We start from the raw sequence: 15596 nt of genomic DNA on the forward strand, positions 1-15596 counted from the left end.
GTCTGCTGCTCGTCCTTCATCCTCCTCCGTCACAAACCTCAACACGCATTTGAATAATTGCTCCGCTCAGAGCTTCGTCTTCCTCGTCGGCCTGCTGGGATAATTGCAGGTGACCCACGGAGGGGGAGGAGAGCACACACACACACACACACACACACACACACACACTCCAGAGGAGGCTGCGCTCGATGACAACACTGTTGTGTAGCACCTCGGTGTCTTTGATCCGGACCGCTGGACGCTCGGCGCTCATTATTCCCTGAATCCATTAATCTGTGAACGCATCATCGTTCCTCTGCTGCTTTGGTTTATTTATTTCATTCTGTGAGTTCCTTGAGGGCCCTTCTACATGAGAATAAATAAATGATGGGTTTTTCGGCTGCAGCTGTTTCTGGACTAATCCCACCACCTAGTGGCGTGCACGTGCTGGTGCACGTGTGCATGTGTGTGTGTGTGTGAGGACGCATCCCTGTGATTGAGATCAATTAAACACACACACGTCGTCAGAGCGCTGACACGGTGTGAGGCGCAGACGATGAAGAGGTGGAGGTACACGTGATCAACTTTATTTTCATTAAATAAAATACGGTGATTGCAGACAAGATGGCCGCTTGTTTTCAAAGGTGCAAACTACAAAACAAAAAGGAAACCACGTAAGAAAAGTGCTCATTCAGAGAGAGACAGAGGTAGAGAGTCAACCAGAGGAATCAGCTACAAATATTAAGTAACACTGAGGTGGAGAGATCTCCTCCTGCAGGTCTAGAGATCTCCTCCTGCAGGTCTAGAGATCTCCTCCTGCAGGTCTAGAGATCTCCTCCTGCAGGTCTAGAGATCTCCTCCTCCTGCAGGTCTAGAGATCTCCTCCTGCAGGTCTAGAGATCTCCTCCTGCAGGTGTAGAGATCTCCTCCTGCAGGTCTATAGATCTCCTCCTGCAGGTGGAGAGATCTCCTCCTGCAGGTCTAGAGATCTCCTCCTTCAGGTCTAGAGATCTCCTCCTGCAGGTCTAGAGATCTCCTCCTCCTGCAGGTCTAGAGATCTCCTCCTTCAGGTCTAGAGATCTTGTGCGTCTGAGGTCCGTGAGAGCGAGTCCTTCATCCTGAGATCACCAAATGTTTTGCTCAACAACTGGAAACACTTTGTCCGGCGGCGCCGCTCGCCGTCATGTGACGCCGTCCCCGTCCTCGTCCTCGTCTTGCTCCGGCAGGCTGCCGGGACACGGCTCCATGGTGACGGCGACGCCCATGCCGCTGCGCCCCACGGGCATGTCGGTGACGCGCGTCCACTCGTTCCTCTCCGGGCAGAAGCACTCCACGCTGGACAGGAAGCCCAGCTGGTTGAAGCCTCCTGCAGGAGCCACGGGGCGGAAAGCAGAAGGTTCTGGGGTCAGACTCACGCTGACCAATGAGGTGCAGGACTTTAAACCACATGATCGTGGCTTTAAACCACTTTACAGGACTTTAAACCACTTTACAGGACTTTAAACCACTTTACAGGACCTTAAACCACTTTACAGGACTTTAAACCACTTTACAGGACTTTAAACCACTTTACAGGACTTTAAACCACTTTACAGGACTTTAAACCACTTTACAGGACCTTAAACCACTTTACAGGACTTTAAACCACTTTACAGGACCTTAAACCACTTTACAGGACCTTAAACCACTTTACAGGACCTTAAACCACTTTACAGGACTTTAAACCACTTTACAGGACTTTAAACCACATGTTCATGAGCAAATATTGTGTGAAATCTACGGAAGCCCATTGCCGCCACAAAAAAAGAAGAAAATAATCGACAAGAGTCACAATTATGACACAAAACAGTCGACGAAAAAAAAAGTCATGACAAAAAAAAAAGTCCACAAAAAAGTCATAATGACAAAAAAAGTCATGACCAAAAAATCCATGCCAAAAAAAGTCCTGCCAAAAAAAGGCAACAAAAAAATTCATGATCAAAAAACTCGACAAAAAAAAAGTCATGCCAAAAAAAGTCATGACAAAAAAAAGTCATGACAAAAAAAAGGAAAAAAAAAGTCATGACAAAAAAAAGTCGCAAGTCACAATTATGACACAAAAAAGTCGACGAAAAAAAAGTCATGTGAAAAAAAAGTCATCCAAAAAAAGTCATGACAAAAGAAGTCGTGACAAAAAATGTAGACAAAAAAGTCATAATTTCTGACACCAAAAAAAGTCAACAAAAAAAGTATGAGATAAAAAGTCTAATAAAAGTCCCATTTCTGCCACTTTTTTCGTGGCGGAAATGGGCCTCCATAGGTTATGTGTGTAAATGGTAAAAAGTGATAAAATGTAGTATTTAAACTAACAATGAGGATTCAAAGCATACAGTAAACCTTAAATGACTCAAATGAATGAGAGACAATAGTTTATTAAAATAATAAACATTTATATAGATGTCTGTATGGATGCTGCTGATATGTTGAGCCTCTTTCTTTTAAAAGCAGATTCATTATTTATAACTGAATGAACGTCGTGAACACATGAATATAACACATTTACACAACTTTGGGGATTTTATTTTTTCTTTATGACTTTTCCAGGTTTTTTTAATGTAAAAATACAAAATCATAAAAATGAATAAGTATTTATGACTGACCGAAGACAAAGATGCGTCCGTGGTGCACTGCGACCCCGTGGGCGCTGCGGCAGGACTGCATGGAGCTCCTGGGCTCCCATTGGTTCCTGGCGATGTTGTAGCGCTCCACAGAGCACAGCTGGCTCCGCCCATCGTACCCACCTATCGCGTACAGGTGAGCGTTCACACACACCAACCCTACGAGCACACACACAGAGGGGGGGATTGGACATTTTTGGCAAAACGGCTTATTCCCTGGAGTCAAATAAGAAGATCAATAGGCTGCTGGAACCGGCAGTCTGTTAGCTTAGCTTATCATAGCGTAGCTTAGCATGAAAATGGAAAAACTTTTAGTTTACAAATAAGCTGATAGACGTTCATGCTGAAAGTGAGATGAGAGGATTGACACCAAACTCATATCTGTCTGAAGATATGATGCTGTTGTTGTAAGCTTAGCTTAGCATAGCATAGCTTAGCATGAAAACTGGAAAACAATTGTTTACAAATACTCTGATTCATGTTCTCACTGAAAGTGAGATGAGATGATTGACACCAAACTCATATCTGTCTGAAATTATGACGCTGCAGTGAGGAGATGTAAGCTTAGCTTAGCATAGCTTAGCTTAAAGACAGGAGCCGGCGGTAAATAGTTAGCCTTCCTCGCTCTGCAGGTAACAGCACCTGCCTACCAGCAGCTCTACAGCTCACTAATCATATATATTTAGATATTTGTTTTATGAGACTGACAGACACACGCACACGGACACGCACACACAAACACACACACACACACACACACACACACACACACACACACACCCAGGCCGCTGCGTATGGTGCTCATGGGTGCCAGCTGCTGCCAGCTGTTGGTGTCCGGCTGGTACTTCTCGGCGGTGTTCCAGCGGTTCTGGCCGTCGTAGCCGCCCGCCACGTACAGAGCGCCGCCGCACGCCGCCACGCCGGCCCCCAGGCGAGCCACCGCCATCGGGCAGACAAAGGACCAGCGGTTAGACTCCGGATCCCACCTGCAAACCAAACCAGCGTTATATATTAAATCAATTACTATATTCAAACAAGTGAGCCGCAGACGGAGCCGCAGACGGAGCCGCAGACGGAGCCGCAGACGGAGCGTTAGCGGAGCAACCGCCTCAATCTGCACGAGCCGGTCCACTTTAAGTGGATTAGGTAAAGCCGGCGACCGTGTTTGGCAACTGTTGACGAGCTTTACTTGAAGCCAACGAGGTTGTGAGACAGAGCAGAGAGTTCACTCTGAAGACTCACGCGGCCTGAGAAGAAACGTGTTTGAAAAGGTTCAATTAAGGTACACTACTACATGTCTCACTTTGACTATAAGTTGGATCACAATTAGGTCGTATAAATGTGCAGGAGGTTCCTTTATCTTTATGAAATAATAGCTATTTTTATAATTTTATATTGAGAGAAGATTAATATCACACATCTGTCCGTTTATTAGAGCCAGGAGACAGTTAGCTTAGCTTAGCATAAAGACTGGATGGAGTGGGAAACGGCTAGCGTGGCTCGGTCCACAGGGGAAAACAAACCTGCGTCACTACGCCTCTAAACAAACAAAGCTTTATATATATATATATATATATATATATATATATATATATATATATATATATATATATATATATATATATATATATAAGCTTTATATATATATATATATATATATATATATATATATATATATATATATATATATATATATATATATGTATATATATATATATATATATATATATATATATATATATATATATATATATATATACACACACACACACACAAAGATGTTGGTTGTGCGTTCTTCTTTTACCTCTGTTCAGAGCTAGCCAAACCGTTTGTTTTTCTGTCTTTAAGCTAGCTTGCTTAGCTAACCACCTCGAGCTGTACGGCGTCATATACGATCGTGACATTAATCCTCTTATCGAACTCGCTGCAAGAAAAGAAAACAACACACAACCCCCAACACAATGTTGGACTACTCCTTAACTTCACAACAACAACAAAGGGCGGCGTCCCGGCGGCCGGTTAGCCTGCGTTGATGATTAGGCGAGTTCTGGTTAGCGAGTGTTCACCTGACACCTCAGACCTCGTCGAGAGCGCCGCTGCACGAGCTCGAGTCACTTCTTGCCGACGCCGGAGCCTGAAATCACTACAAACAATAAGCGACAATAAGCGTGATCTCAGGAGGCGTTGGATCTCTTCACACGCGGCGCCCAGGATTCACTTGGGACGCGTTCCTCCAGAGCGGAGTAAACGCCGTAATCTCCTGTGACGCGTCTCACTTTCAAGAGGTTTTCATCCTCCCTCTGGTGAGAAGACTTCCAAGTGGCGTCTGATGAGTTCTCATAACTCTCTGGGGGCGTCTTCTAGAAAACACACACCCTTCATTACGAAAAGGAACAGAAGGGTTGAGCTTATCAAAAAGAATCATCATCGGGCCTGACGGGGCTTTTTTAGTTGCGTTATTAATTGATTGAAACTGATTTATAGCCGGCGTCAGATCTCCTCCCTGCAGAGACGTAAAGCTCCCACGACCACATCGGCATTCCTGCGCTGTGTCCCGACACGTTCTGAAGGAACCCGTTGTGTAATTAGCCCGAGAGGGAGAACTTGAGGTGAACGCACTTCATCTGCTCTCCTTACATTCAGAAACAAGATGCCATTAAAAATACAATCAACTGCTGCGACGCTGAAGTTCACCCGTCAGGACCCGCAGCGACACGGCCCTTTAAATGCTCTGCACAGCTCCTGATACAGACTTTAACTCATGAAGTGCCTCAGTGACACCTACTGAACATCGTGGTGGGTCATGTGACAGGTCATGTGATTTCCAAGATGGCTGCTGCTGCAGGTTGTGACAGATCTAAAGAAAATGCTACATTTAAAAACGCTTGTTTTTAGTTGTTAGCACTGACCTCTAATCCTATTTATTGTTTGAGTTGTGTTTAGAGGTTGTAGACGGGGATTATATAATATTGTAGCCCTGATTTTTATGTTTAATTTGATATCCAACATGTTTTTTTTTATTTATACCATGTTTTTGTGTTGATTTGTACCTTGTGACCTGATATAAAAAGGTTTAAAGAGTGAACGATAATAATATAACATAACATGTACTTTCACATATTGAACCAGTTGAACACAGCCTAAAAAATGTGTGAAAGACAACGCAAAATACGCAAAATACATAAGATCTGCTCAGTTAATTTGTCTGATTGGATGATATTTAGCTCTCATATTTCATATTGATCGATCTAAAGCATTTAAAACAATCTCCCGCCTCACCTCTCCACCGTGTTGTGGTGCGTGGAGCCCTGCGAGCCTCCGACGGCGTAGATGCAGCCGTCCACCACGGCCACGCCCACCCGGTTCCTGGGGACGCCGAGGGCGGCGCGCTGGCTCCACTGGTTGGTCATCGGGTTGTAGCAGCTCAGGGCGCCGGACTCCGTGTTGTTCTGGAGCGACAGGTTCCGGCCTCCCACCTGAGCGGAGGTTACATGACACTTCATGCAATGAAACACCTCATCGAAACTAAAGCTGCGTTCACACCAAAAGCGTTACGAATGTTACTCGCGCCTGAGCGGGGCCGTGGCTTATCTCCGTGGCTTTACCTCTGTAGAAACAGTGACCGTTTTCGTAATCCACCATGGAAATAACCGCTAGTTCTGCTTTCTGCTTGCTTGTTTAAAGCATAAAGCTTTAGCACAACAAGCTATTCGCTGCGCGTCAAACACGCTATTTGCGCCATGTCAAACAAGCTAGTTGCGCCATGTCAAACAAGCTAGTTGCGACGCATCAAACACGCTATTTGCGCCACCCGGCGGGAATTTTACTTTTTTGCAACCATTCTGTCTGTGCATGTAATTTCTCGTGCGTCAAATTCGCAACGCGTTTGTTGTGAACGCAGCATTTGGCTCTCGGCCATGTTTTTCAGTGACGTTTCAGCTCACGGTGTAGAGCAGGCCGAACAGCGCGCAGGCCCCCAGACCGCTGCACGCCGCCCCCATGTCCGCCAGCTTCAGCCAGGCGTTCCTCCGGGGGTCGTACGCCTCCATCGAGTCCAGGGAGTGCTCCTGGTACCTGAGCACAGAAGTCATGTGTTCACTCTGAACGCGCTCTGGATTTCAGATGCATCCTTTACAGAAAAGTACACAGTAGAAACATGCATATAGACGTATGTATGCATGTTTAAAATGTGAAGATACTCTGTTAGTGCCCACAAGAGTGTCACACAATGTGGTTATTTGATAATAAATCATAGAATCCTGTGTTGTGCTGTAGAACAGCCACTAGGTGGCAGACTGAGACACTTTCTGGATCCATGGTTTGCTCTAACATGAAAAAATAACAACACAGCTGCTGTCAAAAGGCTGGTTTTGATGGTTTTGATGGTTTTGAGCCATCATGGCCTTTGAGGGATGAGGGAAAATGTAATAGACTGAACGATTGTTGGATAACACTATTACTAGTATTGAACACCATAAGTAATATACAAGTGAAATATATGGTTTGGTGCATGAGCAAATTAAAACAGCATTCAAATAGCCCCAATGGCCCCATTGGGGGTCATAAATGTCATCAAATGTGAGCACAAACGGTTCCTTTTTATGATCAATATCAGAAAAATAGGTCCAAATAGACGTGTTATGCACTCTGCCTTACAGTGAATATGAAATATGAGATAAGTACCCGCCGGCTACGTAGATGAGCTGTGTTCCTCGGTGGGGTGCAGGAGGCAGCTTCCTCAAAGTCATGTCCTGGAAGATTTTAGACAGGAAGTCCTTACAGGAGTTGGCCTGGAGATAATAAAGCAACAAGGAGTTCAGAGGAGCGTTGAACATCAGGAGTCAAAAAGCAGAAGGCCAAAAAGCAGAAGGCCCCCGTGAAGCCGGGCGGCGTCACCTTGCTGAGGATGGGGCAGGACAGCAGCTGGTTCTTCAGGAACTTGGGCGGCAGCGCGTAGATGTGGACGGCGTTCAGCAGGGCGTGCAGGTACTGCGCCCGGCCCTCCATGTCCCAGCGGACCCAGTCCGTGCAGGCCTTGTACACCTGGAGGGGATTTGTTTAGTCTCGTCAGTGTGTGTGTGGTTTGTTTACGGACATGCAGCTCCACTCGGCTCAGGACCTGGACCACGAGCATCTGTGCCCTGATGGAGCTTTTGTGTTAGCACGAAGCGACAAAACAAATTATTCTCTGACGTCACAAACTAAATACACAGTTTGAATGTCACTTACTGGATGTTTGTGTTGGTCTCAACAACAGATGTACACAGTCAAACCATCTTCAATGGACAATAACGTATGTAGCACGTTATAATAACTACACTCTATTTAGCATCAGTAAAGCGTCAGTAAACACTGAACTCATCATTTACAAAGCTTTACTGATGCTACATGGTGTGCAGTTATTATGAAGTTTTCTTGCAGAAGATACCCAACACATAACAAAAATACAAAAAAATACAAAATAAAGACACAAAATGCAGAAAAGAGGTTTTGCACTTTGGTCTTCTACATATAATATACACTTTTACTCAACTCGCGCTTTCATCAACACACACACACAAAGAAGAAAAGACAAACACACATGTGAAATGAGTTGACAGCGTGTTCCAGACGCATGCACACGTATGTTCCTGTGCACTCACCTCAGACTCACACAGCACCTTGAGGCTGTCCTGGCTGATGAGCTCCAGCAGCTGGCAGTGAGAGAGGCTGAAGAACTCGTCTTCTTTAATCACCTGAGGAAGAGAGACGCAACACACTCGCTCAGGTAAGATGACTTTTCCAGGCCTGGAAATAACCATTTCAAAATCCCATGACTTTTCCAGGTTTTTCCATGACTGTGAGAAGGTCCTGGTGACCTTTGACCTCTGAAGTCCTGGTGAGGCATTGCCTGCTATGTGTAAATATACTGCATTCACGTTTTATTCACCAAGTACAAGCGACGACAGAACAAGCTTTCTATGAAAACTGGACGTGACGATGTGTTGCAAAAGATGACGTGTGTGTATGTGTTTGTGTGTGTGTGTGTGTGTGTGTGTTTGTGTGCAAGCGTTCCCGGAGGTGCAGCTCACCTCGTTGAAGTGCGTGTTGACATACTCTCGACTCCGCTGGTGCAGCTCCGTGCAGCCGATCTCCTCGGCGAAGCGGGCGATGCCGATGACGTTGGCGGGCTCCAGGTGCTTGGTGAGGAAGTCGCAGCACGCCCGGGCCACGTCCTCCATCTGGTACCTGAGGAAGAACCCACCTATGTTTAGGCCTCTGCTCGAAAATTGCGTACCCGAAAAATAAAAAGAGTGTATCTCTGCGACCACTAGGGCTGTTTGAATAACGTTGTTGTATAATAAAATGTACAAAAGGTAGAGTTTAGTACAGAAAACATTCAGACGAGGTAGCATTGGACCAATAGCGCCAATACCCCCAATGGGTCTAATGGGTCCAATGGGTCCAATGGGTCCAATAGGTCCAATAGCCGCAATGACCCCAATGGGTCCAATAGCCCCAATGACCCCAATGGGTCCAATAGCCCCAAGCATTCAAATATCCCCATGGCCCCAATGGGTCCAACAGCCTCAATGGGTCCAATAGCCCCAATGGGTCCAATAGCCCCAATGGGTCCAATGGGTCCAATAGCCCCAAGCATTCAAATATCCCCATGGGTCCAATGGGTCCAATAGCCCCAATGGGTCCGATAGCCCTAATGACACCAATGGGTCCAATGGGTCCAACGGGCCAAATAGCCCCAATGGCCCCAATGGACCCATTAGGGATATTTGAATCCTATTTGAATTTTCTCATACACCAAACCATACACTTCACTTGTATGAAACTTATGGTGTTCAATACATCCAAATACAACATTTTGAGAGACTGAGAGAAACAATCTCTCAGTCTGGTTTTTGAATCGGTTACCTGGTAAAGACTGAAAGATGGAGACGCGTTCGCTTACCTCATGGCGGCCAACAGGACGTGCAGCACGCACTTCTCCCCCACCGTGATGCGGGAGGTGTAGGCGAAGTCGATGAGCCTCCCCAGCACCTGGGGGCAGACGTCCTGCAGGGTGACCTCGGAGGCGCGGCACTCTTTGAAGCTGCTGGTGAACATGGCTCTGAAGTACGGGCTGCAGGACGCCAGCACCACCCTGTGCACCTGAAAGCACCAGCACACAGCACCGGCTCTGGGTTAGAGACGCCTTCGATGCTCACGGGTCAAGAGACGGGATTGAGGACGTCTGGCCGCTCGGGAAGAAGCAGTTTAGTTCTGGTCAGCGGCCGTCAATCTCCTTAGACCTTCCACATCCATGGGGCTCAGAGCAAGCTTTCTTGGGAAGGGGAATAACTCTGGATACGGCTATTTAACAAGGTTCATACACATTTTGACCAATGGATTTCCATGGCTTTTCACCAAATTTCCGTGACTTTTCTATGACTCTAAACCCAATTTCCATAACTTTTAACCAAATTTTCAAGACTTTTAACCAAATTTCTATCACATTAACCCAATTTGTATGACTTTAAAGCAAATGTCTATCACTTTAAAACATTTTTGCATGACTTAAAACCCAATTTCAATAACTTTTAACCAAATTTCCATGACTTTAAGCCAATTTTCCATGACTTAAAAACCAAATTTCCATGACTTTCCATAACTTTAACCCAAATTTCAATGACTTAAAACCAAATTTCCATGACTCTCAACAAAATTGCCATAACTTTAAACCACATTTCTATGACTTTTCACCAATTTTCCACTTTTCCAGGTTTCCCATGACCAAATGAACCCTGCCAGTTATTCAGTGTCGGGGCTCCATCACAGTGTTTTGGGTGTGTATACGCACACACTGCACACACTGCACACACTGCACACACTGCACACACTGCACACACTGCACACACTGCACACACTGCCCTGGCCTCACCTTGAAGTCCACCGTGCGCTCCTTGTAGGTGACGTGCAGCACGAGGTCGCACAGCATCTCCTGCCGCCTGAACTCCTCCATGACCTCCATGGCTCTGGAGGCGTGCGTCTCCACCGCGTAGTCCAGGCAGCCGGACCCGTGCATCGAGGGAACCACGATCGCCGAGAAGTCGGAGTCTCGAGTGGGACGTTTCTTCCTGGAGCAATGCATTCTGGGAGAGGAGTACTCAATGCAAAAAAAAGACTGTCCTCACAGTCTTCAGTACAGTTCAGAGTGTTCAGTTCTTCCCCCGGTGGGCTCAGACTGTCAAACTGTTGTCTCTGTGAAGGCTCCGAAGTTCCTCCATTATTTCCGCCTTAAATTTAACACGTTCAACTGTTCGGTCGGGAGAAGTTTCCCCAGAAGTTATGGCAGTGAAGAGCGCAGCGGTGCCACCCGCGACGGGTGATCCCGGCCACAGAATCCGGTTTCCTCGTAGAAGGCGCTGGGCTCCAGCTGGGAAACGAACCGGCAGCCCGGCGGTGAGCCGCGTCGTCCTCCCTGGTCCACGGGGCCGGGCGCCGGCATGACGGGCCGCACGCCGGTTTTAATCCAAAAGAGTCAGACCGCGATCGCTACGTCGCCGCCGGTCCACATCTGACGGCTTTCAGGGCTGTGAAAGTGATTCATGTCGACGTCCTTCTGCACTTTGTTGTCCAGTAGGAAGAAGAGAAGAAAAGAGGAAGCGGTGGGCAGCTGTGTGTAACTGCACAGCGGGAAGTGTCCTCTGACCTGCGTCTGTTGCAATGCTTATCCTGCAAAAAAACACACACAAAACTGATTCAGTTCAGGGAGATGAGAGACTTTTAGCGGTTTTAGAAACAGCCAATGGAATGAAAAGTGCACGTCAATGTGACGCGTGTCCACTGTGTGTGAACACGTGTGTGTGTGTGTGTGTGAACACGCTCAAGGTTTCACTTCCCTGCAGCTGAAAATACTGCTCTAAGAAATGCTCGATGTCTTCATGGTTTGGTTTATTCTGGAAATATAATATTCATAATCTGATCTGTAAACTCTGAAAGTGAGTCCTGCTTCTCTCTGAAGTGGATTATTGGAAGGTGAATACCTTTTTAGGGGATTTTGGATTATTAGTCAAACAAAACCAGCCACCTGATGACATCACCTTTTGCAATATTGAGAGTAATTTGCAGTTAGAGCCTTAAATGACAGCACGGTGAAGAGAAGCGTGATCGTGACCTGCGGCTGATCTATTATTTGTAACGTTGGAGAAACCAGCGAGAGAAAGCTAGACTTCGAGTAATGATCCAACCTGAAAAGCCGGCCCTGTGCAGCCGACTCGTAGCGCGAGCTGCAGCTGTACAACGCCGCCGCCGCGTCGCTGCAGGCCTCGCGCCACAGCCACGCCCCCAGAGACGATCACTATTACGGGAAATACATCAGGATGAAAATAACCACCGGCACGACGGCGTGAGACGCGCTCAGCTGGCAAGATAGACATGAAACGCAGACGCACGGGGAGACTCATCTGAGCCCAATCTGACGGACATGTCATGGGTTTATGACGGGTTTATGACAGACACATTCCAGGCAAATGACGGCCATATTACAAGAATATTCTGGAAATGTTACAGGCATATGATGGCCATATTACAGGCATATGACAGGCATAACACGGGCATATTACGCACATATTAGCGGCATATATGACAGTCATAATACCGCCATATTACGAGCATATTAGAGGCTTATTACAGACATATTACAGACATATTACAGACTTATTACAGACTTATTACGGGCGTATCACAGCCCTGCGGCAGCCACAGATTCAGTGTTTTCTTACATGTCTGTCAGAGCATTTTGGTCGTTGATTGTTGTTAAAATAAACAACTAAACATTTCCCGTGCTGGCCTCACGCCGGTGGAATAAGAGCAGAGTCCTCGGTTCAAACCCCACAGAGGAGCGTCCCGGGCTCAGGAGTCAGAGTCAGTCCTCTGAGTCTCTGAGTCCTCAGCCTGCATGGTATCCACAGCACACATTCACACCTTCACACGTTCACTCTGTTACAAGGCAACACAAGGAATGAAAGACTTCCTACCAGACGCCTGAAGCTGTCGCTGAACAAACAAACGACTCCCTCTGATCCTCTGATCCTCTGATCCTCTGATCCTCTGATCCTCGCTCACGTCTTGTGTTCTTGCTTCACTTCAGGAGTAAAGTACAATAAAAAACAAGTGAAGCCACTCCCTCCAGAGCTGCCGTCATCTGACTGGAACCTGTTGGACCGTCACTGAACGCAGTCCATGCCAACAACAACACACACACACACACACACACACACACACTCGTTGCTATACTTCTTATCTCGGCCTCTCTTATCAGATCTTAATATGTTTCTCGCTCTCCTTGATGACGTTTCAAGAATTATAAAATCGGTATCGCTCCCATCCAGCAGAGGAGATAAGGACTCTGCATCGTTAATCGCACACGTGTCAACAGAAATGAAACCACTCGCTCACTTCCTGTCAGCTGAAACTAGGTCACATTCAGAAGTACTTTACTTGTTTTTATTGTTTGCTCAATGATCCTCATAGTGATGTCGTTGTGGCTTCATGTGATCACTTCACACCTAATAGATTATCACATAACTGTTGATTCATTCACGTTAATAATGTGCAACGGGTCAAGATGGTTGCCGGTGAAGTAAAGCATGACTTGTATTAGTTCAGCTACATGAGGGTGTGATGCCAGTCTGTGTCTGTCAGTCATCTTAGCCTAGCTTAGCTTAGCTCCTCTGAAGATATACAACAAGGTGTCAGTGAATGTCTGCAGAGGAAAGTGTTACTGGTACCATGAATACCACGTGGTTGTAGTACTTTCTGTATAAAGTGTACTTCTCTCCTGGTGGAGACTAACAGGCTGCTTATCTTTCACAATCTCTGCTTCTGGTGAAGTGGATATTTGCTCATGCGAGCCGTTTGTTGAGCAGCTCGATATCTTTTATAAGCGTTTTATAAGAACGACACCTGCCGTCTGACAGCAGATCACTTGTAACCAGCTGCTCTCTGACCCGTCACTGAGGCACCGGCCGCGTTTCCTCTCTGCGTGCTGGGTGTTTGACTGCAGCGCCCAGCCTGCCGCTCACCTGCAGCCGCTCAGCGGTCACATGACCCACAGCGTGAGATTAAGAAGGGTGGGGGGGTTTCATACACATTCTGACCAATGGATTCCCATGACTTTAAACCAAATTTAATGTCTTTAAACCAAAAGTTTTATGACTTTAAACCAAAATTTTATGACTTTTAACCAAAAGCCTATCAAACAAGTATGAGAGGAGGCTTCTCCGTGACACACAATCATACGCACACACACACACACACACACACACTATCACGCACACACTCACAGGATCATACACTCTCTCTCACTCTCACTCACACACACACACACACACACACACACACACACACACACACACACACACAGACACACACCCGTCAGTGTTTCGTAACAGCAGTGACGTGTGCTCTGTCCTCCTGCAGCTCCCTGCTGGACGCCTCGGGGTCAAAGGTCTCTGAGGACTGAAGACGCTCAGACCTTCACCAACGCGCTGCTCGCGACACGCTGACCTGCAGCAGCAGAGAACACGCAGGGTTCACATGTAACGCAAAACACAAGTAAAAAGAAAAAAAGTGCTCATACTCTCGTTGCATGTGATGCAACAAATGATTATTTCATGATTCATCTGCAAAAAAAACATCTGCAACCAGAGAAACTTTGTAATAAATAATAATTACTGCACATTTCTGTCACGTGACTACTTCATTTAACGGACACAACGCGGATGAATCATCTCCCTGGAAGCCTTGCTCCGTGTGGACTGTGAACATTTGCCTCTCGTTACATAAATGACAACAAAAACACAACAATAACTTGCAATACGTTTCAATCCGTTCCGGAGCATGCGCAGTGGCGAGGAGCCGCGCGGAATGCTGGACGCAAACCGGATGTCTCGCGCGTCCAGAGCGGCGACACACTTTGATCCAAAGTAACAAATGTCACGAGCCAGTTACACACAGACACACACACACGGTCGCGCGTGACTCCAACTCCAACAATAACACCAGTTGTTGCACTCTTACAGTGATTTGTGTTACTTCTGCAAAGGGCGCGTCCACGAAGCCGCCGCGTTGGACTCAAACCCCCCGCTGTGTAGAGCCACTCACCCGCAGCAGCAGCTGGTCCACGTCACGTGGGAGCACGCGGGGATCCCTGTCGGGGAGTTTTTGTTTCCAGCTGGAGGTCTTCCCCGGTCCCCCGGTCCCTCGGTCCCCGGTGGCGGGTGGGACGAAGCCGGTGAGAGAGCGGCAGCAGCCCGGGACACGCGTCGCAGGGTTCGGGGTGAAGCCGCGGGGAGAGAGCCGAGATGTCGCTGCTGCTGCTGCTGGAGGTGGAGGAGGTGGAGCTGGAGGGGGGGATTAATGCCTCAACATGACTCAGCAACTCTGCCGCTTCAAAGACACCGCGGCGGCGCGCGCGCGCACACAGCAATGTATGTATATACGGCAACAAGTTGCGCGAGCGCCATTCCTCAAACTGGAGCTGGAGGATTGATTCATGATTATGTAAGCGTGACACTGCTGAAACGGGGTTACACACACACACACACACACACACACACACACACACACACACACACACACACACACACACACACACACAGGAAATCCACAGGGTTTCCCAAGAAGAAGTTATATTTATGAATCATGAGAGCGATATGAAGCACTCTGCAGGCCCTGAGGAATGAAAACGTTATATATATATATATATATATATATATATATATATATATATATATATATATATATATATATATATATACATATATATATATATTACGCGAAATTCACGCCCCTTAAATGATAGTCACGCCCCTTTAAACGATGGCCACGCCCCCTGGCAGGTGGCCACCTGGCATGTTTTTCTTCCCCTGCATTTTTTTTGTTAGAAAAACAAAAACAGACTTGTTGAGCAGCTTACCAATG

At 46.8% G+C, this 15596-nt stretch overlaps 1 protein-coding gene across 1 annotated transcript; it reads right to left on the minus strand.

Annotated features, from left to right (window-relative positions):
- Positions 1-1038: 1038 nt before the first annotated feature.
- Positions 1039-14876, minus strand: keap1a (kelch-like ECH-associated protein 1a). The gene is made up of 12 exons (XM_068600500.1): positions 14778-14876; positions 10552-11345; positions 9583-9782; positions 8708-8864; positions 8279-8371; positions 7533-7679; positions 7320-7426; positions 6581-6710; positions 5916-6112; positions 3417-3622; positions 2619-2795; positions 1039-1345 (listed from the first exon to the last, which is right to left on the minus strand). Exons 2-12 carry the CDS (start codon positions 10759-10761, stop codon positions 1161-1163), a joined length of 1809 nt encoding a protein of 602 aa, XP_068456601.1. The 5' UTR covers positions 10762-11345; positions 14778-14876; the 3' UTR covers positions 1039-1160.
- Positions 14877-15596: the final 720 nt, after the last annotated feature.

Source organism: Clinocottus analis, unplaced genomic scaffold, assembly GCF_023055335.1.
Source record: "Clinocottus analis isolate CAN_PGR_092001 unplaced genomic scaffold, fCliAna1.0.p SCAF_5, whole genome shotgun sequence".
Lineage (NCBI taxonomy): Eukaryota > Metazoa > Chordata > Actinopteri > Perciformes > Cottidae > Clinocottus > Clinocottus analis.